The 12,861-nt window shown below is 34.5% G+C and overlaps 1 protein-coding gene across 8 annotated transcripts in view; it reads right to left on the bottom strand.

The window, feature by feature from the left end:
• The window catches only part of TJP1 (tight junction protein 1), a 241,216-nt gene that overhangs the window by 32,632 nt on the left and 195,723 nt on the right, over positions 1-12,861 (bottom strand). For all 8 annotated transcript variants that reach the window (XM_045795363.2, XM_045795364.2, XM_045795365.2 and 5 more), the window contains 3 exons: positions 4,724-4,863; positions 3,652-3,757; positions 602-752 (listed from right to left, as the gene is read on the bottom strand). In XM_045795363.2, the coding sequence (XP_045651319.2) occupies positions 602-752; positions 3,652-3,757; positions 4,724-4,863 (397 nt within the window). The remainder of the gene's footprint in view (positions 1-601; positions 753-3,651; positions 3,758-4,723; positions 4,864-12,861) is intronic.

Raw genomic sequence — 12,861 nt, 5'->3', positions numbered from 1 at the left:
AACAACAACAGCAAAAGAAGAGAGACCACACCTAAGCTGGGCTTTTTGACTCCTGTAACTGGTCCTGTCTCTTGTGGGGTATGAAGCTTCAGAGCCAGGGAGCTGACACATTTGCCCGATGGACACCCCATTTCCTTGCATGTGAGCCATCTGCAGGGTAAAGAAAGCCCCACAGCGCTATGTGGACTGCTGCAAGGACTGCTCCCTCTCCCATGGGAGAGGAAAAACTGATGGCAAGTTGTGGCCCATGTTAGTCCTGTCAGCCTGAATGTCTAGTTGAACTTAAAAAGACTACTTGGTGGATATTATAGGGATCTAAGACCTATTTTTTTTTTGGTAGGTTCTATGAGATTAAATGAAACCAGAGGATCACATTCTGTAGTAACACATATCACGGCAATAAACAAGAGCAAATGCAGAAATGGGAAGAGACGAGGCCAGTACAACCAAGACCAGATGGATTCCTCTTCTGAAACGGTTACTGGGTTCAAGAGACTGACTTAAGACTACAACTAAATTATAATAATAGGTTTGTTGTATTTGATGTCTTTCTCTAAAGATCTAAGTACTTTCAAACCATATCTCTGATATACTGACATACCCTGAGAATTTGATCACCCTCTTCTAAGCCTTCTTTGGCTGCAGGGCTATCTTCTAGAACACCAGCTACAAATATTCCAACATCATTTCCACCAGCCAGGCGCAGACCCACACTATCTCCTTTTCTGAATTTTACCAATTTCATGCTGGGCCTGTTAAAACAAATATTTTATTTAAAACGGTTAAGAGAAGCTTGAAAAGTTACAGTAAACTGCTACAATGAAAACCACACTCAGAATGAAACAAAGAACCATCATCTCTGAAATTCCCCTCATACCACTAATTTACTGAATACAATTTAGTATTAGAACTCCAAATCAGCTTTACTGGCACTTTCTTTTATTCTCTGATTAATAAGTTTTAAAATATCTGAATTTAATATGCAATTACTTTTTACAACTAACTTATAAAACTACTTTAAAACAATGTTTTCCCAACTCTTAGTGTCTTGGATGCATACGGGGCATTTGCAATGGTTAAAAACATCTTCCATTTTTTCCATCCCAATTCATACCGTATTATCTATACAGATTAACTAAGAAGTACTGTTTTTCAAAGGTAGAAACTGAAGCATAAATTGACAAATTTTCCTAAAGCAGGGAATCAAAATGAGGCTCCAAGCACTGTGATCTCCACAGCCAAGAGACAGTGGTTTTTAAGCTTGGCAGTTGGTGCACTCTGACACAGATCACTTACTCTGCAGCCTCTTTGAATTTCAAATAAAAAACTTATCATCATTCAGCCTTTCTGGATTAGTCACATGTTCAATCTCTGCCCTTTTCTTACTAGAGAGAGAATGGAAAAGGAATTAATGTATGCACATTCTTTTATAATCAGTGTAGTGCCAAAACCTTGTGATCGTCCTGAAATAAAAACTAAAGGGTGTCTTAGAAGAATGGGTAGGCAGAAACGATCATAATTACAAACTACCCTTTAAGGTAACTAATCACATTTTACATACATAATTACAAATTACCCATCTAGGCTTCCGTAACTCTCTCACTTTTCTAGTCAAGAAGACACATAATTCTATTACCTACTCTGACACGAAGTGCAGAAAAAGTCCCTTTCCTCTTAATTCACTAAGTAACAATTAACAAATGATTAGAAGCCAATAGAAAGTAAAAAACACAAATCAAATAAATGAATAAATGAGTTGAGGAAAGACAGGGGGATCTAATTCTTTTAAATCAACTAAAGACCACCTTAAGCTTTCAGATCTTATAAGGTATTCACACTTGTTCCATTTCCTTACCTGGAACGGACATTAACTAGACGTTAAACATCAGAGCCTGTAGGTTAGATGAAGTCAGTCATTCATTGTCAGGGTTGGTGGCATCCCTGGTGCCTCCATGAATGCACTGGCCAGTGTTATCTTGGGCCATGTGAATCATTTAGCTGTGATAGTGTCCTATTTTTCCAGGGAAGTCCAGAGCCTGCTCACAGACTCCTCTCCCAAACCAACTGTACAGAGAGCTTTTTGAAACACTCCCTCAAAGTCCTTGAGACTCCAGGTCCCTGGTAGTCAGTCCTTTCGTAACCCAGGCTGATCTACTATGCCTCAAAAAGTAAAAATCGTTGATTGTAGTCTGCATCCCTTAGTAAAATCTATCTTTTTAAAGGACAGCTTTAGGATGCCTGGGTGGTTCAGTCAGTTAAGCGTCTGCCTTCAGCTCAGGTCATGATCTCAGGGTCCTGGGATCAAGTCCCGCATCGGGCTCCCTGCTCAGCAGGGAGCCTGCTTCTCCCTCTCCCTCAGCCTCTCCCCTTGCTTGTGCTCTCTCTCTCTCAAATGAATAAATAAAATCTTTAAAAAAATAAAAAAATAAAAAATAAAGGACAGCCTTAGGCCCAGTCTCAGTGTCATGTACCCCAGATGACTAACATTTTATACTCTGCTTTACCTGCATTACATCAACTACTTGCAGTAACAAAAAGTAAACCCATTAACCACTTCCGCCCCAAATCCAGTCACTGGATTTGAATGAATAACCAAATGTTTCCTGACTCAGCTGCCCACAACCTCAAATCCTCCTTGGTATCTGCTCTTCAGGGCTCTCTTGAGAAACTGGTCTCTGGAATTAAACATTCCAGTTTTCTTAAACCTTAAGGAGTTATAAATGCTTTCAGCAATTCTGAACAAAAGAAAAGAAGGATACTATTCCTTCATAATTTATAAAATTCTGAATTATCAGTTATCTGATATTAACAATATACAATTTTAATCATGTGTCCTACCCATCTATTTCAGGAGTTCTTTCTATCTAGCTGGGTCTTGCAGTAACAACCCAATTTTCTTCAGCAAAGAAAACAGGTAAGAGAGGGGTCTACATCTAACCCACTTAAAAGTTTGGTTATTTTCAATTACTTATATCACATCCCTTTCACCACAGCGGCAACAAAAGACTAATTTGATGATCAAGATGGTTTGAAATTTATCTCTCAATCTCATTAAGTATAAAACAGAACAGTAAAAGGTATGGAATATAAAAAACTTACTTTTGAGTTGCTAACTAATCTAGCACAAGTTTTCAAGCCAAGGGTGATTCTGTCCCCAAGAAACATTTGGCAAAGTCTGCGGACATTTTTGGTTGTTACAACTGGGAGGTGCTACTGGCAGCTAGTGGTCAGGGGTGCTGCTTAACATTCCACACTGTGAAGGACAGGCCACCACAATAAACAAGGACCCAGTCCAAAATGTCAACAGTGTTAAAATGGAGAAACAATCGTGTTTGCTTTTTTTAAATGCTAGGGCATTAGAAAACTTGTGAAAATTCTGATTTCTAAGCAGAAAACAATTTTTAATTTTTGTAATTCCCAACCTAAAAACTAGGTAGGTGACAGTGGTGAGAAAGTCAACACCCAAAGTTTCTTTTTTGTTCTCCAATCCAATTCTATCATATAAATAATTTGAAATAAAACCTTAATCATAGCATCAAGTGGTATGCACTCTTTTAAAAAGGATATGCAATATGGTTTGCAACAGTATTCTCACTTAAACAACAGTGAATAACGGACAGAGAAAACAATACAAGTTTAAAATCGCATTACCGGAGAATCCCATCTTCATGAGTTGAATTAGGTAGGACGCCATCAGACGGACTGACAGGTAAATCCACGTCTGGTTGTCCAACTTGAGCATACACAGGCTTTGGTTCTAAAAGAAAGAAAATTTAAAAATTGTGCAGGAATCACTTTATTAAACACTGGAATAATAATGTAAGCACCCAGGAAAATACCAAACAATAAAAAGCCCACAAAATACATAAAAATTCATCAGCAAAAATATAAGCTCAGAAAACCTGATAAGGAACATATATACTATATATTTTAAAGTACAGAGTACAGTTATAAATTCTGATGTCTTTACAGCAAGTATGCATATTACACGGTTACCTGTGCCTTCCAAAGCTTCAGCTTGTTAGGGTTTGAAAAATCTATGGGGGGTGTGGGGGGGGGCAGGAAGAGGAGGAAGAGGAGGAAAGAGACAAAGAGAGAATCCCTACATTTCTCTAAGGCTGTCAAAGCAGCCCTCTTCACAGTGGTAAAATTTGTTTTCAAATATCCACATTCTTGCTACTAAACAAGCAGAGTAAAAAGATTTGAGAGAAGGAATTGAGAGACATTAGAACCCAAATCTCCTGGCCTTTCAAGCAAATTCATCTTGGTACCTTGCAGATTCTTATGTCTGGTCTCATATACATCTCTACAGTGTATAACTTACAGCGTTTATGAAAACACTTTCAATAGGTAAAATAACTAAAATATTTCTTAAGCCAATCTTATATTTCTCCTAAATAAGCAGTGCTGGAGAACAACTTTACTCACTGTGAATAGCTGTTAACTATGAAATATATGAAATTTTTATTTCTATCCAGACAAATTTTTTAAAAAATCATGAAAGCCTACTGATCCCTGCCAACCTCATACCCATAAGGAATATGCGAGAAGTCAAATACAGAAAAATTCAAACAGAGGTATTAGGAGAAGCAGTAGTATTAACTGTAGAAATAACAATAATCATAATCACTGTAGTATCTTTAAGTCGTCTGTAAATTCTGACAATTATTTTATTTAGGCTGATTGCAAATGTTTTCTGAATGTAGTATTTTGCTAGGTTTACCTGGAAGAGTGGGCACTTGTTTCTCATTTCTCTCAACTACAACTTCTTCTACCGTTTTAGGTGTATGATCATCCGCATGCTTCACAGGAGTTGAGACAGCCCCGGGTTTAGAAATTCTCTCTTCCTCTCTGCTCCGGAGACTACACATTAGTAAAATTTTAAAAACTATGAGCATAAAGATGATTGTGAAAATCATTTGTAAGAGAACAGTCTAAGAACAGTCAAGCAAACTTTGAAAAACAATGACAAGGGATTTGTTCTATCAAAATGTTATAAAAACCTAGTAAATAAAACTTGAGCGGTATTGCCACAGAAACAGAAAACAGATCAAAGTAATAAAACAGAAAATAGATGAATCTATCCACAGAAGTAAAATTTATTATGGAAATGGCAGTTCAAAACTGTCAGAGAAGAACATGCTATTTATTCAATAAATGATGTTAGGACAAATGTCCACAAATTTAGAAACATTAGATCTCTATGCATATTAATGACAAAAATACAATTTCAGATGGGAATTTAAGTCTAAAACATATTTTTTAAAAATTTGTATCATTGAAAATAGAGGACTGTTAAAGTAAAACTCAAGGCACAAAACCCTTATACAATAGTAATTACATAAAAATGCAAGTAATTAAAAAATATATTTTTTTTGGTTAAGCCAAATGAAATGGGTTTTTTTAGTTCAAACAGCTGAATATGAGCAATTTCATATAGTTCGACCTAACATACGTAATGAGTTTAATACCTTAATATTTTAGTATTGACCAATTTATATATTGGCCTAACAACACATATAAGAATTTGATATTTAGAACATATAAGGAACTATAAATCAGTTTAAAGGAGACAACTCAAGAGAAAAACAAGTATTAGGAAGAGATAATTCACCAAAAATATACATATACAAATAACAATAAACATGAAAATATGTTCACCCTCACCAGTAACTAGGAAAATGCACATTAAAATAGCTTTAACTTATCTTATTCGTGAGAACTTTCACATGATAACACAAAACACAGGGAAGGACATGGAGAAAGAGATACAGGGATGGTAAAATAAATGTAAGTAAGTACAACTACTTAAGGACAAAATGGGAGTTACTTATTGAAACAAAAAAGGCAAACATGCAAAAACCTGTAATTCCACTTCTAAGTTTATCCTAGAGAAATACATACATGTCCAAGAATGCATTTTTTTCAAACTTTTTGTTATGGAAAATTACAAACATGCATAGTAACTCAGAGAACAGTATCATAAAAATCTTGTGTATTTCAAAAATTTTCAACATTCTATCAGCAATTCAGTCTGAGGCTAACAAGTAGCTTAACACCCAAACCTTGACAATGAGAGGACAAACAGAAAATAATAAATATTTTAAACTATAAATGGAGGAAAAAATTCTAAATAAAATGCTAGCTAATGGAATATAGTAATGTATTAAAAGATCATTTTACAGTGATCACAGCAGGGTTATTTCACAAGTATATGGCTGGCTTAACACTAAAGATCTATCACATAATTCCTTATTACATTCAAATATTACAAGAAAAAAATATCGGTCAAACAGGAATGTGAAAAAAAAATTCAACAGCCATTCCTAATAAAAATCACAAATAAAGCAAAAATATAGACTACACAATTAATTATGAGACTATTTCCCAAAACCAAGAGCTAAGACCACACTAAACAGGGAAATGCAGAATGTATTTACACTGAAATTAGTAACAACACAGTGATACCTGCCAATACGATGGTTATTTAACACTATTTTGAAGACCCAGATGATATAACCATGAGGTAATAGGCTTGAAATACTGGGGAGAATTTTAGTGCATAAAAAAGAATACAAAACAAATTATATAAATTATATTTTTAAAAAATCAACAGATTTTCCTCAATGTCCTCTACAATCAGAAGAAAATGAAAAGGGAAGAGTACGCCAGCAACAATAGCATCAGAAACTGTAAAACACCTAAAGAGAAATCTGTACCATCTTAGATTGGGGGAGAGCTCCCCAAATAAGTAAGATAAATGTCAGAAGCCATAAAGACGAAAACATTTCACTATTAAAAATGTTTAATTGCACAAGAAAAGATATTATAAAGACTTATATTTACAACACACTCCCCAAAAGAGCTACTACTGACTGATGAAGAAATGAAAAAGAACAACACAGAAGACAAATGAGCAACACCTGGCAATTCACTGAGGAAGCAATACTATGGCAATAATCTTATAAAACGATGCTCAGCTCCACTAATCAGAAAACCATCAACTGGAAATAAGGAGTTACCAATCTGCAACCATGAGGTTGGTAAACATGGAATTCTGAGAAACAAGTGTAGTCTCAAACATTACTTTTACAAAGTAATCCGGATTATTCATGAAAATTTAAAAATAATACCGATATACTTTTTAATGACTTCAGAAATAAAAAGAGCCAGTATATGAAATCATGGACAAAGATGCTTACACAACAGTGATTGCAAAGACAAAGACCTAGAAACAGAATTTCCATAGTAGTTTCTCATCAAAAGAATAAGCTGGAAGGATGTTCACCCTGTATTGTTAAGTAAAATTAGCTAGCTGGAAAATAACGTGCAGAGTCTGACCTTTTTTAGTTATTAAAAACACACACAGGACAATCTTCTTGGGTTCCCTACCTCCTCGGGAGCTTTGTACTATCTCACTTTGCTATGGCTCAATAAACATTGCTTTGCTGCCCACCAAAAAATATAAAATAAAATTAAAATAAAAATTAAAAAATACAATAAAATGATTAAAATACAATAAAATAATAAAATAAATAAAATAAAATAAAATCACACATAAACTCTATACATGATGCCAAATAAAAATACGTGTAAGTATGGAATAAGGCTTAATTCAAGAGCAGTGAGAAATAGGGTAAGGTGGAGTTGACCTATTTCACTTGTTCTAATAAGCAAATGTTGCTTTTAGAATTAAAGACAAAAACTAATACATTAAAATAAGTTACAATGAAAGAGACCTGTATGTGGAAACATGAGAATAACTCTGAAACAAGATGTGAAGCACAAACTGCAGAGTATCTATGGTGTGACATCATGAGGTATCTCCATAGCTCTATAATAAACACACATGCCCACATGGAGAAAGACCTAGATGTGTATAACCAAACAGGCAACAGTGTTTCTCCCCTCAGGGAGAAGTAGACAAAACAGAACCCAAGTGGAATTTGAGGTTTATCTACACTATCTCAATTTTTACAACAAAAAATATGTATACATTACTTACCGAGTAAAGACTGAAATGTTTTAAAATATTTTAAAACAATGTTCATTTTAAAATAATGTTTATTATTTTTAAATGGAATTAAGTCTAACTTTAAACAAAGAATTTCGTTCTATTAATGCATATTATTAGCAGTCTCTGATAAAGAAAAAGTTTCTTCCCTGTTACCCTTCTGAAAGGATAAAACGTAGGCATTTTTCATAGTTTCTATTTTCTATTCACTCAACTATTCTAGGGGGGTGTACTCTGTTTTAAGTTATATATATTAATATGAGCTGCATGTAGGTAAAACAGTCTTTTAGGAAGAACTATGAAAGTCAAGGTATTTTCTAAATCAAACCAGAATGAACTATTTTTAAACCATAAAAGGTCAAAATTTTTAGCTACTGCTTATGTAATAAAATCTCATGTACAATTAGTCCAAGAATAAATAAATACAATTAAGCTTTATCCCCAAACTGCTCTAGGCACTTCAGAGTATAAAGGGCAGAAGAAAATAGAAGATTCCCCTTACATTCTTTGCATTAAAAAATGCAAATGATATATTACGAATATGAACATTTTAAAGAAAGTGAGATTAAAGAATGCATAATTTTAATAATTCTACAGATTATTGCTCTGCAACAAGAAAACTTTAAACTGCTTTAAAAAAAATCCTAAAAACAAATACTTACATTGACTCTCTTTCTTATAATTTAAACTTCTTAAACTTAAAATGACTGACATTAATGATTACTACCATCTTGGTAACTTAGAATCAATTGTAATACTTCAATGTAAACACCCTCCGTCCGTAATGATAACCAACAAGTTGTCATTTGTTGTGCAATAGGGCGCTTGCTCCATCACATACAACTGCCCATACTTCCATCTTTGGTTAATTTTCATACAGTATTGACCATCACCCTTTCCACCCCTCCCACCCCGGTAACAACTGTTACGACTTCAATAACATTTCAGGTGGATGGAACTCATATTAATCTATGAAATTTTTCACTGCTCTTTTTAGTGCATTTCTGTTATCTACCAAAAGATGGAGGCATTATTCAATAATACATGTAGATCAGCAGCAGTGCTGTTAACAGGATTATCAAGCAAGTCATCCATGTAACTAAACTTTCTAAAATCTGTATTAAATGAAATGAGGTAAAATCAATGAATACATTTTATTTAACCCATTACATCCAAAATATTATTTCATTAGGTAATCAAGATAAATTATTGAGGTAATTTATGTCTTTTTGTGTGTGCTCAGTCATCAAAATCCAATGTGTCATTTCACACTTAAAATACATCTCAGTTTGGACTGGCCACATTTCAAACACTCAGCAACCACATGTGGCTGTAGAAACAATGTTGGGAATGATCTACAGTTACAGTACAAGAATAATCAAATTTTCCAAACATTTAAAAAGTTCTATTATGAGCAAATGGGATCATTATGTCTACTGCAAGACAAAAACTGAATTCAGACACACTGAATTAGTCTATAACCAGTGGTGCTTATCGAAAGAAACTGGTGAAGCTGTGACAATGAAAACACATTTTCCTCAAATCTTCCATACATGATTCTACCCAACTGGCTCTGAAACAGATTTAAGTTTTACCCCCAAAAATTAAAAAAAATAAATGAAATAAACAAAAAATTTTTTTTTGCTATTAAGAGGAAGGCTGACTTAATACAAAAACCACTTCTGTCCTGAGTCAGACTCATGTTTATCTACATACTCTGGCTCCAAGTAGCTGAGACAGACATTTCAGACATTCTCAAGGACCTCAAGATCCTCTTAAGGGCATTTCTGTTTTTCCCCTGGAGGTTAGGAGACAGGGTTTATTTTCCAGATTTTTCATTTGTACATCAATCTAATGGCAGTGATCCATCTATCTAGAAGCTCTGGGCTGGTTAAAAACTCTATGGAAGACAGTTGTTAAGAGATGGGGTGCAACACAATCTCTGAAGAGTTTTTACAGTTCACATAAATTGTAAACAACCTTCTTTAAGTCTTATCCGGTCAACTGTGTAAACTGGGTAGCAGCATAACATGCACTCGTATCAGATCAGCAAGGAGTAACAAATTGTTTTAAGTGAGAAACTTGAGGTGCGAGTAAAATCACAAGTGTTTGGGCCTATAGGTAGAGGGCAGAGGGCAGGCGGCTTGGTGAGGGGCTCTCCCTCTGGAGACCAACTTCAAATTCCTAATTACATACTAAATGACTTATCCCCAAAAACGGATTTATACTTTCTTTTCAGAAACTCACTTACTGCATAAAGGGAGGCAAGACCTACAGAACCAAGGATGAAAACAAGAACTAGATACTAATTCCTTTAACGGCTACTGGGCTACCTCAGCCATAATTAACAATAAAGATATGTTTAGAAATTAACTTAACCATATCCCACAGCTTTTCTCCAGTAACAGGGGAGTTCAGCTGGGAGGGCTAGAAGACATGAAAAAAAAAAATAAGGGCACACTGAAGTCTGACTATTTAGAATGTTATGACCATTGCTCAATCTTCTAAATTTTATATGGAAACAAAATGATATTTATACATTGTAGTCCCTCCTTAATAGCAATAAAAAAACTTATGATCTCTTTCTGCATGGCACATACAGAATTCTAGGGATGACAAAGGCAGAGAGATGCAGAGATTCTAAGCTGGTACTTGGGCACAGAAGTAAAGAGTGGTATGCTAAGAAAGCAAAGGAATAATTATACCTATTTTGTGTATTTACAAGCTAATTTCCCACAATTTAAGTTTATTTTTTACCTATTATAATCTACTTTCTAGAAATAAATACGTGCCTGTATATATGCTTTTGAAAAAATTTGAGTTATCTACACTGCTCATTTTGGAAAATGGCTTCCAGGCGATAACCCAGATACAAACTTTTATGAAGCTTATCATTTTGTACAGAGCTTCTAATCTTACATGTTCATTTATGATGGTGATGATGACTAACCTGGTCCATCTGATTTAGAAGGAAAACAGATCTGTTGTTTGAACTATGATTTTTGTAGAAATGCATAATTTTTAATAATGACAAGGACTAAGGAAGACCTTTTTTTAATTTAAGGATAGCATCATTAAGTCTTCATCAGTGGTATGATTATCAGGTACTTAGATTAATATTTGGAGTAAAACAATCTTTTTAAGATTTATTTATTTTAGAAAGAGAGGGAGAGAACCCCTAGCAGACTCCCCACTGAGTGCGCAGTCCGATACGGGGATCGATCCCACTGCCCAGAGATCATGACCCAAGCCAAAACCAAGAATCGGATGCTCAACAAACTGACCCAGGTAGGTTCCCCTAGAGTGAAACAATCATCTGACTGAGTGGTACGTTTGGTTGATTTTACAACAAGAGACCAATGTTGCAACTCTCTCATTTTTTATGAACATTTTCACAAGGACAACAGAAAATTGTTCTACATTATTTAAATCTGGAAATAAAAGACTCTTCACACATTTACTATTTTTAACACACATTACCAAGTGGACAGTCCATTTTTAAACACCATACTTTATGTTTTATATTGTACTTGTATAAGAGCTGATGAATTAATTAAAATTCACTTTTACTTTTTAAATTGTGGCTATAAAATATAACATTTAAGCCTGCTTTTCTGCCATTAGATCTATAAACTCCCCTTATGTGTTAAAATTGACCAGCAATCACTGAGCACACACATTCTTACACTTGGGTTTCTAGTTAATGACTACAGAAATGCACCAACTATGGTCTTCCCTCAGCCTGGCTCCTTAGAGAGCATATCAAAAACAGCCTCAGCTTGGAATTTCAACCTGGTAACCAAAATTCCCAAGGATTGAAAACAAGTTGGCTCCCATCTAAGTAACAAAAGTTCAGGATGGGTGAACAGTATTCCACTCATTTTGAAATGTTAGACAAAGACTCTTACCCAAAAAACCCCAAATTCAAATAATAAACAACTTAAAAAAAAAACTTTCATATTTTTCCAACTGAAACAATGTTTTCCAAAACAGAAGAAAAAACTTCTTAGAACTCCAATCACTATCTCCTTTGCTCTTGTGATCTAGCCACACAGGTCATCTTGCTGTTATTCCAACCAGTTGAGAAATGGCACATGCTATTTTTATTTTGTAATAATCTTCATTGAGAGAGCTCTTTCTTACTCATTTCAAAATAAGGTCACTTTAAAGACGCCTTCTTGATCATGTTATCTAATATTGTCCTCTCTGCCTCTCTATCATACTATACCCTGATTTTCTTTATAGTATTTACCACTAAAGAAAATTACTTTTTCATATTTCAAACTTACTTATCTGCTTTCTTCACCTGGATGTAAGCCCTAAAATTCTACGACAATATGGATCTTGCCTAGACTGTTCAGGGCATAATTTATAACAATATATTGATAACATATACATGGTATCAATAAATATTTAGTCTAGTAAGAATTAGCAGGATAATGTCAATAGTAAAAAAAATATATCTTGGAACATTCGCTGTAAAATGTTCACGGTGCTGCATCAACACACAACCAACTGCCTTAGTCCAACTGGAAGACATAGGAGCCAATTGGAAGAAGTCATTAATCCATTAATTATTTTCACTGAGACACTTCAAGAATCGTTATCTTTCTACATAGCCCTCTTTTTCCACAGATGAAGGAGAAACCAAAACCAAACAAACCAACATGCCCTCAACATGCCTTCACAGTCTGAGAAAGAAAATGTAGCAGTACCTACACTAAGTTAATTACCAACATTATCACATGTAAATCTTGTTCTGAATAAAGCATCTATCTATTAAAATAGGAGGTAATAAAACCTTTTTTACTTAAGACAAAGAACTAAAACCAAAGATCAGAAAACAA

The sequence above is a fragment of the Ursus americanus genome, chromosome 28, assembly GCF_024610735.1.
Source record: "Ursus americanus isolate L20-20 chromosome 28, mUrsAme1.1.p, whole genome shotgun sequence".
Lineage (NCBI taxonomy): Eukaryota > Metazoa > Chordata > Mammalia > Carnivora > Ursidae > Ursus > Ursus americanus.
Note: the sequence above shows the minus strand (reverse complement) of the source record. Positions and strands in the feature narration are given on the sequence as shown.